Below are 14,320 nucleotides of genomic sequence, written 5' to 3' on the forward strand. Positions count from 1 at the left end.
ATCAACTCATATATAGTACGTCCCCCTCCTCTACACTACTACGCTATCGTACATGACACGAAAGCGCTACATCCCTACAGCCCACCCGTCCACCTTGCGCATACTCGTCCAGAGCAGTGCCTCGCCTGAACACCCGACGTCAGCTCAGTTTGACATGTCTCCGTGACTCGCAACGAACGGCTACGTACCGTGTCTCGTGCTCGTCGAGAGCACTCTTCGCCAACGGGCATGTGTGGCTGGAGTTGGACACAACTCAGACGGGCGAGTCTGCTGGCATCTGCAGCCGTCGTCCGGCCCGCCGTATCTGTGAATTCGAGCTACTCACAGTAAGCAGCTACCTCGACGAGCTCGAAGAAGGACCATACCTGCATGGGCCAGACAAGCCAGGCCCACAGTGCACCACGTGAAGACGGCGACGACGGCGAAACAGTGCCAGCGCCGAGACGACGACGGTGAGCAGAAACGGAGAGAGGGGAGAGCTGGGTGTCCCACACAACACTCACGCAGTCTTATATAGACCCACCCCCCGGCGCCGCGCACGACGCGCCCTCGGCAAGCGGCAGCGGCACCCACCGCATCTCCGCCTCCGCCGGCATGTGTCCGTGTGTCCGTCTGCGCGTCTGCGCCCTCGCCTCCGAGTCTCGCACCCCCAGGCCTTCCCCGCACCGTGAAGACGCGAGGGCAGACACAGCGCACCCGCGCCGCGTCGCCGATGCCGTCTTCGCGCCCAGGGCTCCGGTCCCGAGTTGTTGGGGTGGGGCGGCGCTGTGGTTGCGCGCCTGGGCCTGGCCTGCGCGATGCGCGTCGTTGGCGTGCTGCGGCGCGGGCGAGAGTGGAGGGCGGTCGAGCGGGGGGTGAGTGCCCGAGTCTCTATCGGTAGAGGTCAATAACTGACTGGCTCGTGCTCGCAGCAGATGCTCCGGTTCCACCTCCTGCAAAACTTCGAGAACAGAGGGAAACACGTCCAAGGACGGAGTGAGGACGCGCCTCCGGCGAGCACAATGTCTAGTTCACGGGGTGGTGCGCACGGCGACTCGGACCACCGGCGGGCTCAACTCCAGAGCGGCTGGTGCCAGAAACCGACGGGCTGGGGTTTGTAATAGCGCGCTGCTCGGGCAGGAAGGGGCATTCACGTCCCCTCTGCCGCTTGAGGCACAGACTCGCCAAGGCCAGAGCAAGCTACGCCCAGGGGTGGAGCGGGAGTGCGCCGCCCACAGCCTTCGCGTGCACCGGCAAGCGCGATGTAGACTGTCGTGCCCTCACGCCGACTCTGCTCCGGCAAATCGTCGAGTAACGGGGCGCAGACATCACCTGCGCCGTCTCGTGCGGACGTTTCGCGTCGTAGGCTTCCGCACACCCCGCCGCTACCGTCTCCAAGTCAATCCCACCGCACGCGACGCGCATGCATCCGAGTCTGTCTCCCGAGATGGTGGGAGGCCCTCGAACTCTGGCCCGGGTGTCGTGTACGTGCACGCCCCCTGCACATTCTGTATCTCCAACACACAATACACCCCCACCCTCCCCTCGAAGCGCACGTCTTCGGCCGCAGGACGGACGGGCCCTCCCCCATGCGTGCGGGACGCGCAGATCTCGCGTCGAGAGACTGAGACCGAGCCCGAGACGGCGGGCACCGACGCACGCGGACGTGTTTCGGCGGAGGCGAGAAGGGTAGTACGTTGCAAGGGGATGCACCCGCTGCGTCCCTGGGCGCGCGTTGATGGTTGCGCGCCGCGTACGAGGCGGGGCGGCCCCTTGCGGAGGCGTGTGCTGCCTGGTTTGATGCATGGCGTGGGCACTGGGTGTGTCGGTTCAAGCAAGCAACCCTCGACGGACGTTCGAGGGCAAATATTGTATCTCGCGAGAGAATTTTGTAATGTACATGGAGAGTCGAAATACACGTCGTAAATGTTCGAATGTGACCCATCCCGACCATGAACGGATGGCGAGTTGGCCATGCTGCCGTCGTCTGTGTCCAACGACGTTTGCGACTCGGAGCACCCTTGGCCGTTACGAACGTGAGCAGCCGGGAATTCCGTGCATTCCGGCCGATGCAGGCTTCTGGCGGCGCAGAAAATCAGTGAAACAGTTTGGGCATCCCTCCGAATGCACACTGGGTCCCCAAAATATCGTAGACTGGGCTCGCTTGCATCGCTCGCCGTCGTTGGGGACGACCGTGACCCTGGACGATGCACATCAATATCGCTTGCGGCGAGCTGCACGCATGGTGCCGTACCTTCTACCGAGACAGCGCGCCGTCCTCGCGTCATGACGTCCAGACCGCGGCACCGTGCACAATGCAGAGTCTTCGTTTGCGCGCGTGAGATACAGAAGCCTTGCGTCCGGTGTGGAAGTGCCCGATGTCGATCCACAAAGGTGGTCGTGTTGGACGAGAGATGATGTCTCTGCTCGTTTCGAAGCCGGGCGCACAATCGGCCCGTTCGCGATACAAGTTTCTACGACGCCGTGGCGGCGCCGTGTGCACAGAACAAATATTGATCACATTGTGGACGCGCCAATTCGATTTGTGTATCCTGGGATACGCAGGCATCTGGCGACGCAATCAATTCGCGGAGGGGACAGTGGGTCGTGTACATACCTCAGAAAGCACCCAGGCTCATCCCTGACCGTCTATCGAGCTCGCTTGTGCCTGTCGTCATCGCGGAGAACGCCTGTGGCCCTGCTGGACACATTCAGTTCGCTTCCGACGAGCTGGTAAGCAGTGACGGCGTACCTGTTACACAGACTAGATGCCGATCTCGCATCATGACGTCCAGACCGTGGCACTGCTCGCTGTGGCACACGGTATACGGTATGTGTCAAGGTGGATTGGATTCCCAGTAGCCCAGGGTTTGAGTCTGGCGGGAGCGCTGCTTTACTGAGTGGCTTGGTCTGCCCACAGAGAGCATATTGAAAGACACACCGGTTCGTGGTTCGAGCAGGCCTGACCGTAAGCGGCTGCCAAGTGTGAACGATGATCTCATGCGCAGATTGCCTCTCAACGTACACAAACGACCGTCCTAGACGGTCTCCAAGACGCCGAAGAAGACGCAAAGTACGACTTCTCGAGGCCACCGTGCGTATTTGGATTTTTCTGCCGTCACTGCGACCAGATACATCACGGCGATCAGGGCCTATTCTTGAAACTTGCAGAGGGGTTTAGAACTCACTGGTGGGCGGCATTCTCCGCTGCTTCGGCAGACAATAGCCCAGCCTCCCGGACCATGGTGGGCTCGTACTCGTGCCATTCCTGTAGACGAGGGACTCGCACAGAACAAACTACTATTGTACAGTGCGCACCTCGGCTCCCGGTAGACTATCGCACAGGAAAATCAGTTTAAAAGTCCCGAAGCTATTGTAATGTGTACAAACTCACCCACGAGGGGATGGAAGGCGATCAGTTAACGAGAACTGACTCCCTCGTTTGGGTTCTGGGCTGCTCGTTATCGCACGCGAAGGCTGATGCAAAGGGCTGTACGCGATGGTACTCGCTCGGACCCTGCAAGCGTAGATGCGAGGCTCGTTTAGTTATCGAGATGCGAAGACAAACTCTAGATCATACCTCCTGCCAAGACCAGACGGGTTTCCTACGCCACCGTATCGAGATTCGCGCTTGATGTGCAGACTCCGCGGGGAGCGTAGGCTACATGGGTTACGAGAAGGTGCCATGGAACCGCCGCACGGCGGGCTTTTGCACGAGGGCTCGTAGTCGATCCACAAAGACTTTCAAGAGGACGACGTCTATATGGAGCAGAAATCACGATAGAGAAATAGACTCACCGCACCGGAAGAGGATTCGCGGGCGCGCCCTAAGACAACATGCACCGGCACACCGTAAAGCGTGCGTAATTCCGTGATTGGGGATTTTGATTGCCGGGAAGCAAGGCTTCCCTGCGACGGCGCGCGTGCATTGGATATTCAGCCAGAGCTGTCGCGGCAGACAGTAGAACTAGGCGTGGAGATCAGTATGAACTAGGAGGCTCAATCAATTAGTAAACGAACCTGTGGATACCGCTTCGTCGATTCCTTTGGAAACCGGCCACTCAACGCACAGCATCCCTCGTAAATATTATTCAGATCTGTACACAGCGCTGTGTTGAGGCTCGTATCTGTGTGCGTAAGCTGCAGCTGTCCTGGCCCGTACGTGCAAGCGTCCAACATTGCCATTGATCCACGGCAATGACGGTACTCGAAGGGAGTGCGTCAGCAAGTCGTTTTGAGGCCGAATACACAGATAGCTACCAGGAGGAAAAGGCCGCGGGCACCGAGCGCATCACATCGTGGAGATGCCGAGTGGATCCGTATATTCTGGGAGCTACAGGCTTCTGGCAACACTGAAGATTAGCGAAAGTGCAGGGACGCGCACATACCTCCGGGTCGTCCAAGACCATGTATCAGCCCCGCCGCTTGTACCTGCCCCCGAGGAGACCGACCACGTGGCTGCAAAATACACAGTCAATTCGCTACCGAACGTCTGGGAGGGTTAACGGCATACCTTCTATAGAGAAAAGATCATACCCTTGCTTGAGGCCGATCCCGCTGCCCCACTGTTCGTGAGATACAGGCTGATTGCACGCTCTAGAGCCTCGAGCGAGTGTGCTGCCCGACGGCTTGGTGTGGTCCATTGACAGAGAACGTCCTGAGCTCAAACAACGCTGGCTCAATTCGAAACCCATGCTCACTGAACCATACAAGGCGCAAACATCTGCAAACCATGGACCAATCACTGAGACGTGCACAGAACACGTAGGATCGCGGAGGAATACCTTTCGTAAACAGTCGCCAGAACACCAAAGCAGACGTGGATAATGACCGCTCGGCGGCGTCGCGGGATCGCATATTTTCCCACCGTCGCAAATGAGCTCTGCGACAGAAATCAAGCGCTGCTCTTGGAAACGGGAGGCAGCTTGAGAACTCACCTGAGGCTGCGCCCCCGGCCGCTTCAGCCGGCCATAATCGAGCGTCCTAGATCGCAGTGTACTCGTCGCTCTCCTGCATGCTCCCGAGAGGTCGCCCGAGCTGAGATTATGTATTGTAGGCCTCGAGTACTGCAGACAAGCACATAGGAAAGTTAGCATATCTGTACGTCGTCTCGATGCTTACGAACGTACCTACGAATCACTCCCACGACCCTGCAAGTACTGTTAGCGATAGGCTCATGCAACCGACGAGAAGACATGGAAACACACCTCCTGCTAGGGCTGGGCGTGTATCCCACGACACTGTATCGAGATTCGTCTTAGGCATCCAGACCTTGGACGCCATGGCACATGCGTCGCAACGCGGGCGCAGCCCCTACGAGCTAGGTCCGTTGTATACGAGTCCAGAGAAGCTTGGCGCACGAATTTCCTGCGTGGCATACACATTGGATATTTGGCCGGCATTGTTGCTACAGAAACAAGTGTCAGTCCTGGGAAAGAAGATCGATGAGGCGGGAGCCTACCCGTGGGCGACAGTCGGTGGATTCGACGTTTCCACGTGCAGCATCCCTGGCATATTATTTTAACCCTTCCAGTCCTCCAGTACGTCTGCCATATGCGAGTACACAACTCACCGCAGAGATAGGCAATTGGATTCCTTACGTGCGCGTCGTATCTCCAGTGGACCTCGGGGAAAGGCTGGCGAGTGTGCTTGCATACTCAAAGCGAGTTGAACGGAGTCGGTAAGGCGTAACGCGCAGGCTTCGCGGCGGGTCGCGTGCACCAGACAGGCCGGCGTACGCGAGCGCGGACGCGGACACGTGGACTACAGGTCTCCGTAAATTCTGATCTGCAGAAATCAGCTTGTACGAGCAGCAGCGGCAGCAGGGCTTGGACCACCTTACCAAGGCCATACCATCGCTCTGGGCCACTCCGCAGAGACCAATTGGACGTGCAAGCGCAGCTAAGCATCGTGGACGATCAACATGCGATACCTGCCTTAGAATCACAGCGGGGATACGCACCGATGTCGTACGTTGCCCTGCTTCCTATGCAGTTCATGCGTATCAAGTCGCCGAAGCGGTATCGGACATCTGGCTTGAAATCTCTCCTAGCCATATGAATTGCGAGTGACGGCGCACATTGAGAGGCGAGATCCCGGTGTGCGGAGAGTTTGGGAAGCCGCGGGCTGTGACAGGGTGAATAGAACAGCAATTAGCGGAGAGGCTAAGACATGAGATCAAACGTGCAATGGCGTACCTGCCGGCAGTCTTTTGATTTCCGGGGCCATGGTTCCGGATGGTGTATCACGAGCGTGGCTGGTGCAAGTTCAGAACTGCCGCACGAGGCTATTACGAGAATGGGCGGGTTCGCGAGTCCTGCGCGACGCTGACTCGAAGTCCACCCGTGTGTGCACCAGGCTTGGGATATGGGCGTGGACGAGGTATCCCCTTCGGACTCGATATCATCTAGAACCGTCTAGAGGGTACGCGAATGTCCAACACACAAAAAGGTCAATTCTGGAGCCGTAGGCCACAGCTGGGGACAGCAGGCAATCGCCTTGCTCAATCGCACGGAACGACCACGAAGTATCCTACTTGCGCTGCCGTATGGAGCCCGCACCTATCCCCGTGAGCTCTGCTAATTCAGTCAGCAGATCGACTTGGAGGATTCAGTTGCAAACTCGCCTACACAAGTTGTGCCTGGGGCAGAATCCGCCCGCACGATCTGGGCGTAACGGCTGCGGACGACCGTTGTGACATGCCGTACGTAGCGAACTCTCTCCCACGGAGGAGCAGGAGGCGCGGCCTAACAAGCCAATCCTACCCGAGATCGAGCAACCGCCGTGCGCCCGCCCGTTTCCGCCGATTCCGCTCTTTTATAAGAACTATTTGCGAGACGTCAGCCTTCTCCTTCGCACATCTCGCCCCACACTCACCGTCGCTCCCCATGTCGACGCATTACAACCCCATCTTCATCGACGCTACTCCGACGCTGCACGAGGACGATCTTCGCCCGCCGACTCATCGTGCACGACTCCGACACGAGATCTCGGGCTTCCTGGTCGGGAAACTTCGTGAGTAATGGTCCATCATACGTCGTGCACGAGAGGCTCACCATGTACAGGCGAGGTGTCTGGCAACAAGGATGCGCAGATGCACTACGCCGCGAAGCCCTATGCCAGCGAGACCGTGATCAGAGAGCGCTGCAAGATCCTGGGGTGGCCAGAGGACATACCGTTCAAGCCCCTCAGCGAGATCCGCGGTGGCGTCGGCCCACTCCTCGAGCTCCGCCGGCGCTGGAACCTCCCGGACGGCCACAAGCACAAGCTGCGCATCGAGCGCGCAACGCGCGAGGACGCCTTGGCCGCTGCACGCGACCACACCAGCGTCCACCCGAACCTGTTCCAGCTTGAGCAGGAGCGGAAGGAGGCGGCGCGCCGCGCGAACTTGAAGGCTGCGGCAAACACCATGTTCGTTGTGTCATACACATGGCACCCTAGCGACCTCCGCTTCTTCGGCATCAAACTCACCACCACGCAGCCAGGCGGGAAGCGCAAGCGGAGCCAGAGGGTGGACACATGCAAGCGGCGCGCGAGGGCATCGGACACCTCGCTCCAAGTGCGCAAGAAGCTGCCGATGCGGGGCATCACGAGCATGCGGTACGTGATCCCTGGGCTGGACGGGGTGAGCGGCGGTGGTGACGGGAGGGCGGCGAAGAGGGCGCGGCTGGAGGACTGGCCTGTGGATGACCCTATCACGGAGTTCGAGTTGTTGACCGAGTTTGGCGGGCGGCTCTCCATCCACGAGGTGTCCGAGTCGACGTAGGGTGGCACATTGATCTCAGCGTTGTTTTGTTACATTACAATCTACTAGTTAACAGTCTTCGAGCTCGAGCAGAGGACACGACGTGATGACGGGAGCTCAACGGTGGTGGTGGACGTCGAGAGGGGACTCGAGGAGCGCTCGAGCCGCGCAGAGGCGTTGGGCGCTCTGAATGGCACTGCTTTCCTAATCTGGCACATTTCGTTAGATCAACGCGAACGTCCTTGCTCCGCTCCCTATCAATTTGGCATCTGTGCCGGATATCGAGCTTGGAAATATGCGTGCCCTGCGCTGCGAGCGGAGCGTGGAGAAACGGGCATGTCCCCTGGCGGACTGCGGGCGTGATTGGGTTGGGCGTAGACGTCTAGCAACCGTATCGCCGACACTCGAGCAGGGACGAATGGCGGCACGGAAGCGCTAGAAAAATACACGGTGCGCAGAGAAGATTGGCGCGCTTGGTGCAGGTTGGACACTGCCGAGGGGACAAATATAACACAGAATGACAGCTAATCATTTAGACAGAATCAGCCAAGGAAGAGGGCGGGATGAGCAGGAGATCTGCCCATCCCAGCCAATTTCCGTGGCTGATTCTGTCTACTAGTGTGCTGTGGACAATTCAAGTGAGCGAGTGAGTCAGTCAGAAAGTGTGAGCATCGCTGAGGAAGCTGTGGCAGGCGTTGCAATCGGGCGCAAGACCCTGAAGCGGGAGAACTCAGTCCAGATTCCCAGCATCAGCACACCTCACCACCGGGTTGTTAGATTGGAAACATATTACGTGCTAAATACAGGAAGATGCCGGTCGCACCGCCCACGCTTCGCCTGCGCAGAGCCGTGGATGGCCTTCTCTACCACCCTGGAACAGCCCTGCCTGGGCCGTCTCCTTTCCCTCCACTACCGCCCACATTCCCACTCCTTCCCCTTCCCTCCCTCCCCTCTCCACTTTCTGCTGCTCAAGCACATCAGATGCCCCACCGCCATTCATGCAGACGAGGGGCAAGCCTGGATAGGTGAGTAGCAGCACCCCCAGGCCATCTGCAACAGTACTCACCAGATTTCGCCGTGCAGCTCGCAGATTGCAGCGTGCATGATGCACCTGTGGAGCGCATGGAGATCCCCACAAGGAACGGCAGCGGCAAGAGATGTGTGTTGCCAGACAGGGTCCAGTGAGTTCAGCCCGGATTGACAGTCAACAAGACGAGCAGGGCGCTGAGATCGAGCTACATCAGGGAGACAGACGGGAGGCGGCAGTAGCACAGGGCGTCCGCGCGCGCCGCAGGGACTGGCAGATAGAAGATAGCAGCGGGCGCGGGGCACGAGGACGGCGGGCCGAATGGTGGCGGACGGTCCGACGGAAGGCCGACCTGGACGTGACTAGGACAGCGAAGACAGACTGACCGTGGGGAGTCGAAGGTTTCTTCCGAGCATGGTCCACACGACTTACCTGCTCGTCGAAGTTCGTATCGACTCGGAGATGGCCGCGCGGGGCCACGGCCCGAGCACGCGTCGTCGAGGCAGACGTTCACAGGAGACCACGAGCTGGAGACATGAGAAGACGCACCCGCAGGACGCCCAGATGGAGCATGCTCGATTTCGCAGGGATGCGTCTCGAACAGGTGAGCGTCGGAGGCTCGGAAATCGCACCCTGGACTAAATTGAGCACTGCACATCAAAGGTACGGCATGCGATCCCGCGCACACGGCAGCGGCAACGACCACGCGAGCACAAGGACGCCTGCGCGGCGCGCACAAGGTGCGGGAGCATTCGTGCAAGTCTGCTCAAGACCAAGTAGGTAAGCCCCAAAGTTGCTCACTCGTGTTTTCTGCTGCTGATACGGATGCTGCAGGCGGCAGAAGGGAGTACGCGAGCGCCAGCGTGAGCATCGCAGAAGAAGAGTCACCGGCGCGCGCGAGGAGGGTGCGGCGTTGCGCACAGGTGAACTAGTGCAGTCGCGGGCCTGCGGGAGAGGCAAAGAAGACAGGGTAGAAGTGGCACTAGCGCAAGTGAGTTCAGGATATGTCCAGCAGATCCAGAGACGAGATTCCTAACAGCTTCGTCCTCGGGCAGCATAAACGAGGCACTCAGAGACACCGCGCGGGCCCGAGTACTTCAGGACAAGGCCACGCGAGTTCGCAGACACCGGCGCGCGATGTGTCGCGGAGGCCTGGGACGAGGGACGACAGCGGACCGACCTGCTTACGGAGGTGGTGCTGGCCCACGCCGAGTTCGTGCGGGGACGACGATGGGAGGAGGCGAGAGAGGAGAGGGAGGGGCTTACAGGGCAGAGGCACCCTTCAGCGAACCCCGACAGAGGTCTGGGGTTGCGACAGGGGCGTGCCAGGGAACTAGCCTGGAAGAGGCCAAGGAGGAGGCCGGCGACGAAGGCCAAAGCTATCCCCAATGACTTAAGTATATTGGCTTGACCATCTAGTACAAGAGGTGCTTACCTGTCCCCAATGACTTAAGAGGTCGAGATGGGGAACAGGTGCAGGATCTACTCTACTTATATACTGGAGCAGGTGCGCACAGACCAGGTACCTATTTGTACGTGTTTGGTACCTAAGGTGAGTATGAAGCATGTGACCAACGATCAGGTGACCTGTAGCTAGACTAATACCTATGATGTCCTTCAGGGTGCTATAGTAATCGTAATGACTGTGGTGACGTAGGGAGTGACGTAGGGAGTATGATGGGAGTCCGGTGATACCGGGAGGTAGGGCGCCCGTAAGGGCGCTAGAGAGGGGCGGACCGGTGAGGTTGATGATGGAAAAGAGACGCTGTGTGAGGCGCTCTAAGGGGAGGGAGGCGGATGCTGAGGTGCTGCGAGGGTGCTGTGGCGTCTGGGCCGAGTTCTGGTGGGCGTAGGCAGAGCCTAGGAGGGGAGGCGCTGGCGACTCCACGACACGATGGGAGACTCCGAGCAAGGCGGGTGCGCGTCCGAGTCGCAGAGGTGAGTACCAGCGCGAGTGAGTTCTAGATATGTCCACGAGAGCGAGGGCCCTTACGATTTCGTCCTCAGACTGGATACGAGGCATTGCAAGACAAGGCGTGCACTCGAGCACCCCCAGGGCAAGATTGCCGGCTCTCTCGCAAAGGAGCAGACGCCTGCGCGCGAAGCTTCCAGCGCGCGAATGGCGAGACATGTGAGTCCATGCTCTGTTCGCAAAGTCGAGATGATCTAAGAGCACCAGAGAGACCGTAGACGGAGCGGGCGCAGCGTTAGAGAGCACGCCAGGCGGACGCGGGGAGTCGGAGACATGGTGGCAGTGTGGGTGCAAGCCGAGTGAAGTTGTCGGCGCGGAGATGGGTGCGGGCACCTCCGAGTGCGCGGGCGATGCGCATGTACGCATCTCTTTCCGCAAACGCGGACATTCTCTCTGTCGGATATCGTCGAGCGGGATAGATGTAGTGATCATTTAGAGCGTATATAGCCAGGTTCCGTCCGAGTACACACCTTCTGCGAGCCTCCCTCGAGCATCCTCGCCGCCCCCTCCAAAGTCCGCCGCCTCCGAATGCCTCCCTGCAAATGTTCCCCCGTCCAACTACCTGTCTGGTGTTCGTCCGGTCCAAATACCTGTCTGGTGTTCGTCCGGAGTCCGTAGATATTGGCCTGGCAGTTTCTCGCCTCGCAGTCGAGACGCGGTGTTGTGACACGACGCGACCCCGGCCATGACGCGCCCACCGCATAGATAGCCCACGCCGCCTGTAGGCCGCGACGACGGCCCTGCCGCCCTGTGTTGTATCGCGTAAGCTTCAGACGTCGTCCGAAATGCGCATATCGAAACGTACCAGCGTCCCGCGCCGTCCTCGCGCCGGCCTCAGGCTTGAGCTCGCATGCGCCGAGCGCGTCGCACAACCCATCTACTGAGAGATAGTAGTGGCACGCAGGACCTGCTTTGGGTGAGCGCCCGGGCTTGCGGCGTGAGTGACATGAGCGCTTGCATCGCCACGTACAGTACACCAGTACTTGCATCTGCCAAAGCTTGGCAGTGAGCGCTGAGCGCGTAGCACTCTCGGTAACGCTACCTCTCGCTTGTCCTTTGTCTGTTGAGTCAACGCCCTCGCCTCGTCGCTCAACCAGACTCTCTTCGATAATGGACAGGACTCCCTAGTATTCATCGGGGACGTGACATCGTCGAAATTTTTCCAGTACTCTACTAGATATCCCCCAACAGCACCGGCTCGATTCTTGCGCTGTTCGGAAGAGAACGAAGGAGGAGAAGCTGATGGCGCTTCTCTACGTCAAGATATGATCTCGCTCTGGAGAACCGTCGGCCGATGGATATGGCAGGGACGAGGTTCGTCTGGTTCGCAAACACCGATATCGTGGGCCCGCATCTGCATCCACTGATACCTGCATTGCCCACCTTGATAGGAGTACGGATGGGGCCCTCCTCTGTCCGATCTCACCCCGGCTCCGCCCTCGGACCGCGGCCCTTCGATACTTTCTAGGCCGGTTTGCTGTACAGTGCTCCTCCCCATGTTCAACACATGGATGGCGCCCTCTCACGCTTGTCCGAGACGGAGGCCCATATCTTGAGCCGTCCTCGACTCATGCTCCTCTCGCACTCGTGATGGCAAACCTTGCGTTGCTGAGGATTGAGGTAAGTAGATTGTATTGGTATCTATTGCAGTATATCTGACTGTGTCGGTAGCTTCTTTCGGTCATCGCAGAGGTCTTGCTCTTCGGGGCTTTTTGTGTGCTGTATCCTACCTCGGTGTGGATCCTGGTGCGCCGGCAACACCGCGGGCGGCGCTCGAGAACAGCAACACTCTGGTTGACCGCAATTGTCACCATTATGTTTCTCTGCGTGGGCACGGTGAGTTGTCATCCTCGACAAAGTTGGCCACACTCTCAGTGATTACATGTTACAGTACCTCGCCCTTGACATCCATCTGCTCGTCAAAGCGTACGTCGACCACAGCGCGACGCCCGGCGGGCCCCTGGCATATCTCGACCGTCCGGCGAGCAACGTGTCTTTGTCCGTCTCCGCTGCCATTTTCGCCTTCCTGACACTCCTCGGCGACGCGTTCATGGTGAACGCCTTTTTGTTATGTAACAGACCCCTATTCTGATTGGTTGGTTTCAAAAAGGCGTATCGCGTTTTTGTGGTGTGGGATCGCTCGGGCGTCGCTCTCGTCCTGTCCAGCCTCCTTCTCGCTGGTGATGTGGGTGAGTGCTCTGCTTAACCCGCTACATTCGATCACTTATGTACGCTTCGTAAAGTGACCACTGCTTTAGTCGGCACAGCATTGCTGCAAGACGCCCCGACGACCTACTCGGACGTCGTATACTGTAACTTCCCGACCAAAGCGGCGGGTCACAGGTCACAACGACCCCCGCCGCCCCGCATTTGGGGGTCTGTCCCGCGTCACAGCGGCCTCCGCCGCTTTCGCCTGTGGTCCGGCGCCGGTCACGCCCCTAAATGGCAATTTTGGCGGCCCTGCGGGGCCGCGCGCCGCTTTTCGTACCGGATGGTCACGGTCACCACCGGTCGCGCCGCTTTTTGGGCAGCGCCGCTTCGTATCCGGGCGGTCACACCCCAAACCCTCCGCCGGATTGGTCGGGAAGTTACAGTACATCCCGGGAGCCCGTTCGCCCTTGATTGCGTACTTCCTGATGACTATCCTGACAAACCTCGGGACCACACGTGAGTCGAATCGTCTAGCAGTCCACCAGTGCACTGCTCACGGTGCAGTGGTGACCTCTCTTATAGTCCTCTTGCTTGGCCGTCTATATTGGCACGAAAGAAGGACCAGGAGATATCTCCCCCAGGACGTGTACGACACTGCCGCCTGGCGAGTGACGAAGGCCATCATGCATTCTCAGGCCGTCTACACCATCGCAGTGATCTTCAACCTCGTCACATTTCTGGCGAATTCCAACCTGGTGTTCGTCACCAACGCCATCCTCCCGCCGCTGATCGTGCGTATGCGCACTGCCTAGTCCGTACCAGCCGCTCTTAACTGAACAACCCTTTTGTAGGGTATCTCGTTCACGCTGATCATCGCTCGCATCGGCCTCAGCGAGGTATTGGGGAGCACGGACCTCGACGGCTCGGCGATTTCAAGGCCGATAGAGTTCAGCAATCGAGGGCGCGCGCGGTCTCCGGCCATTGCCGTCAACGTCTTTGTTTCGCACACGGATGACCGTAGCGAAGGTGTCGTGACGCTCAGCCACACGAAGTTGCCTGGCGCGATGACATGAGTGCCGTGCAGCACGAGCGCGTAATGCTACATTGTCGACCGCGCGGTGGAAGATGGAGGAGGATGTGCGGCGGAAGATGGAGGACGTGCGAGCACTGCCAGTGGGGGTGCGGTTGCGGGAGGGAGCGCCGCAGTTCTTGGAGTGCGTGCGCATAGCAGGAAGGCTCGGCGGGACAATTTGAGAGCACGGGTATGTGCCATATATACGGTTCCGATGAGCAGCGTTTTGTACCGCGCGTTGGATAAGAGTCATAGTGACCTTGGACTGGGGTTGTTGTGGCGCATCCCCAGATAAGCGCCGCCTGAGCCCACAACTTTGCCACTGCCACCATCGCTCCCCCCTATTTCATTTTATTCGGCCCACCCAATTGCAAG

At 59.1% G+C, this 14,320-nt stretch overlaps 2 protein-coding genes across 2 annotated transcripts; both read left to right on the forward strand.

Annotated features, from left to right (window-relative positions):
- Positions 1-594: 594 nt before the first annotated feature.
- On the forward strand, positions 595-1,505 carry TRAVEDRAFT_31878 (uncharacterized protein; the record flags this gene model as incomplete). Its single annotated transcript, XM_008045854.1, has 3 exons — positions 595-854; positions 912-975; positions 1,055-1,505. Coding segments are annotated over 2 exons (324 nt in total), but the record flags the coding sequence as incomplete, so codon positions are not given.
- A 5,361-nt stretch (positions 1,506-6,866) lies between these two features.
- TRAVEDRAFT_53251 (uncharacterized protein) lies at positions 6,867-7,744 on the forward strand (the record flags this gene model as incomplete). Its single annotated transcript, XM_008046170.1, has 2 exons — positions 6,867-6,993; positions 7,044-7,744. 2 exons carry the CDS (start codon positions 6,867-6,869, stop codon positions 7,742-7,744), a joined length of 828 nt encoding a protein of 275 aa, XP_008044361.1.
- Positions 7,745-14,320: the final 6,576 nt, after the last annotated feature.

This window comes from Trametes versicolor (genome assembly GCF_000271585.1).
Source record: "Trametes versicolor FP-101664 SS1 unplaced genomic scaffold TRAVEscaffold_13, whole genome shotgun sequence".
Taxonomy (NCBI): Eukaryota; Fungi; Basidiomycota; class Agaricomycetes; order Polyporales; family Polyporaceae; genus Trametes; species Trametes versicolor.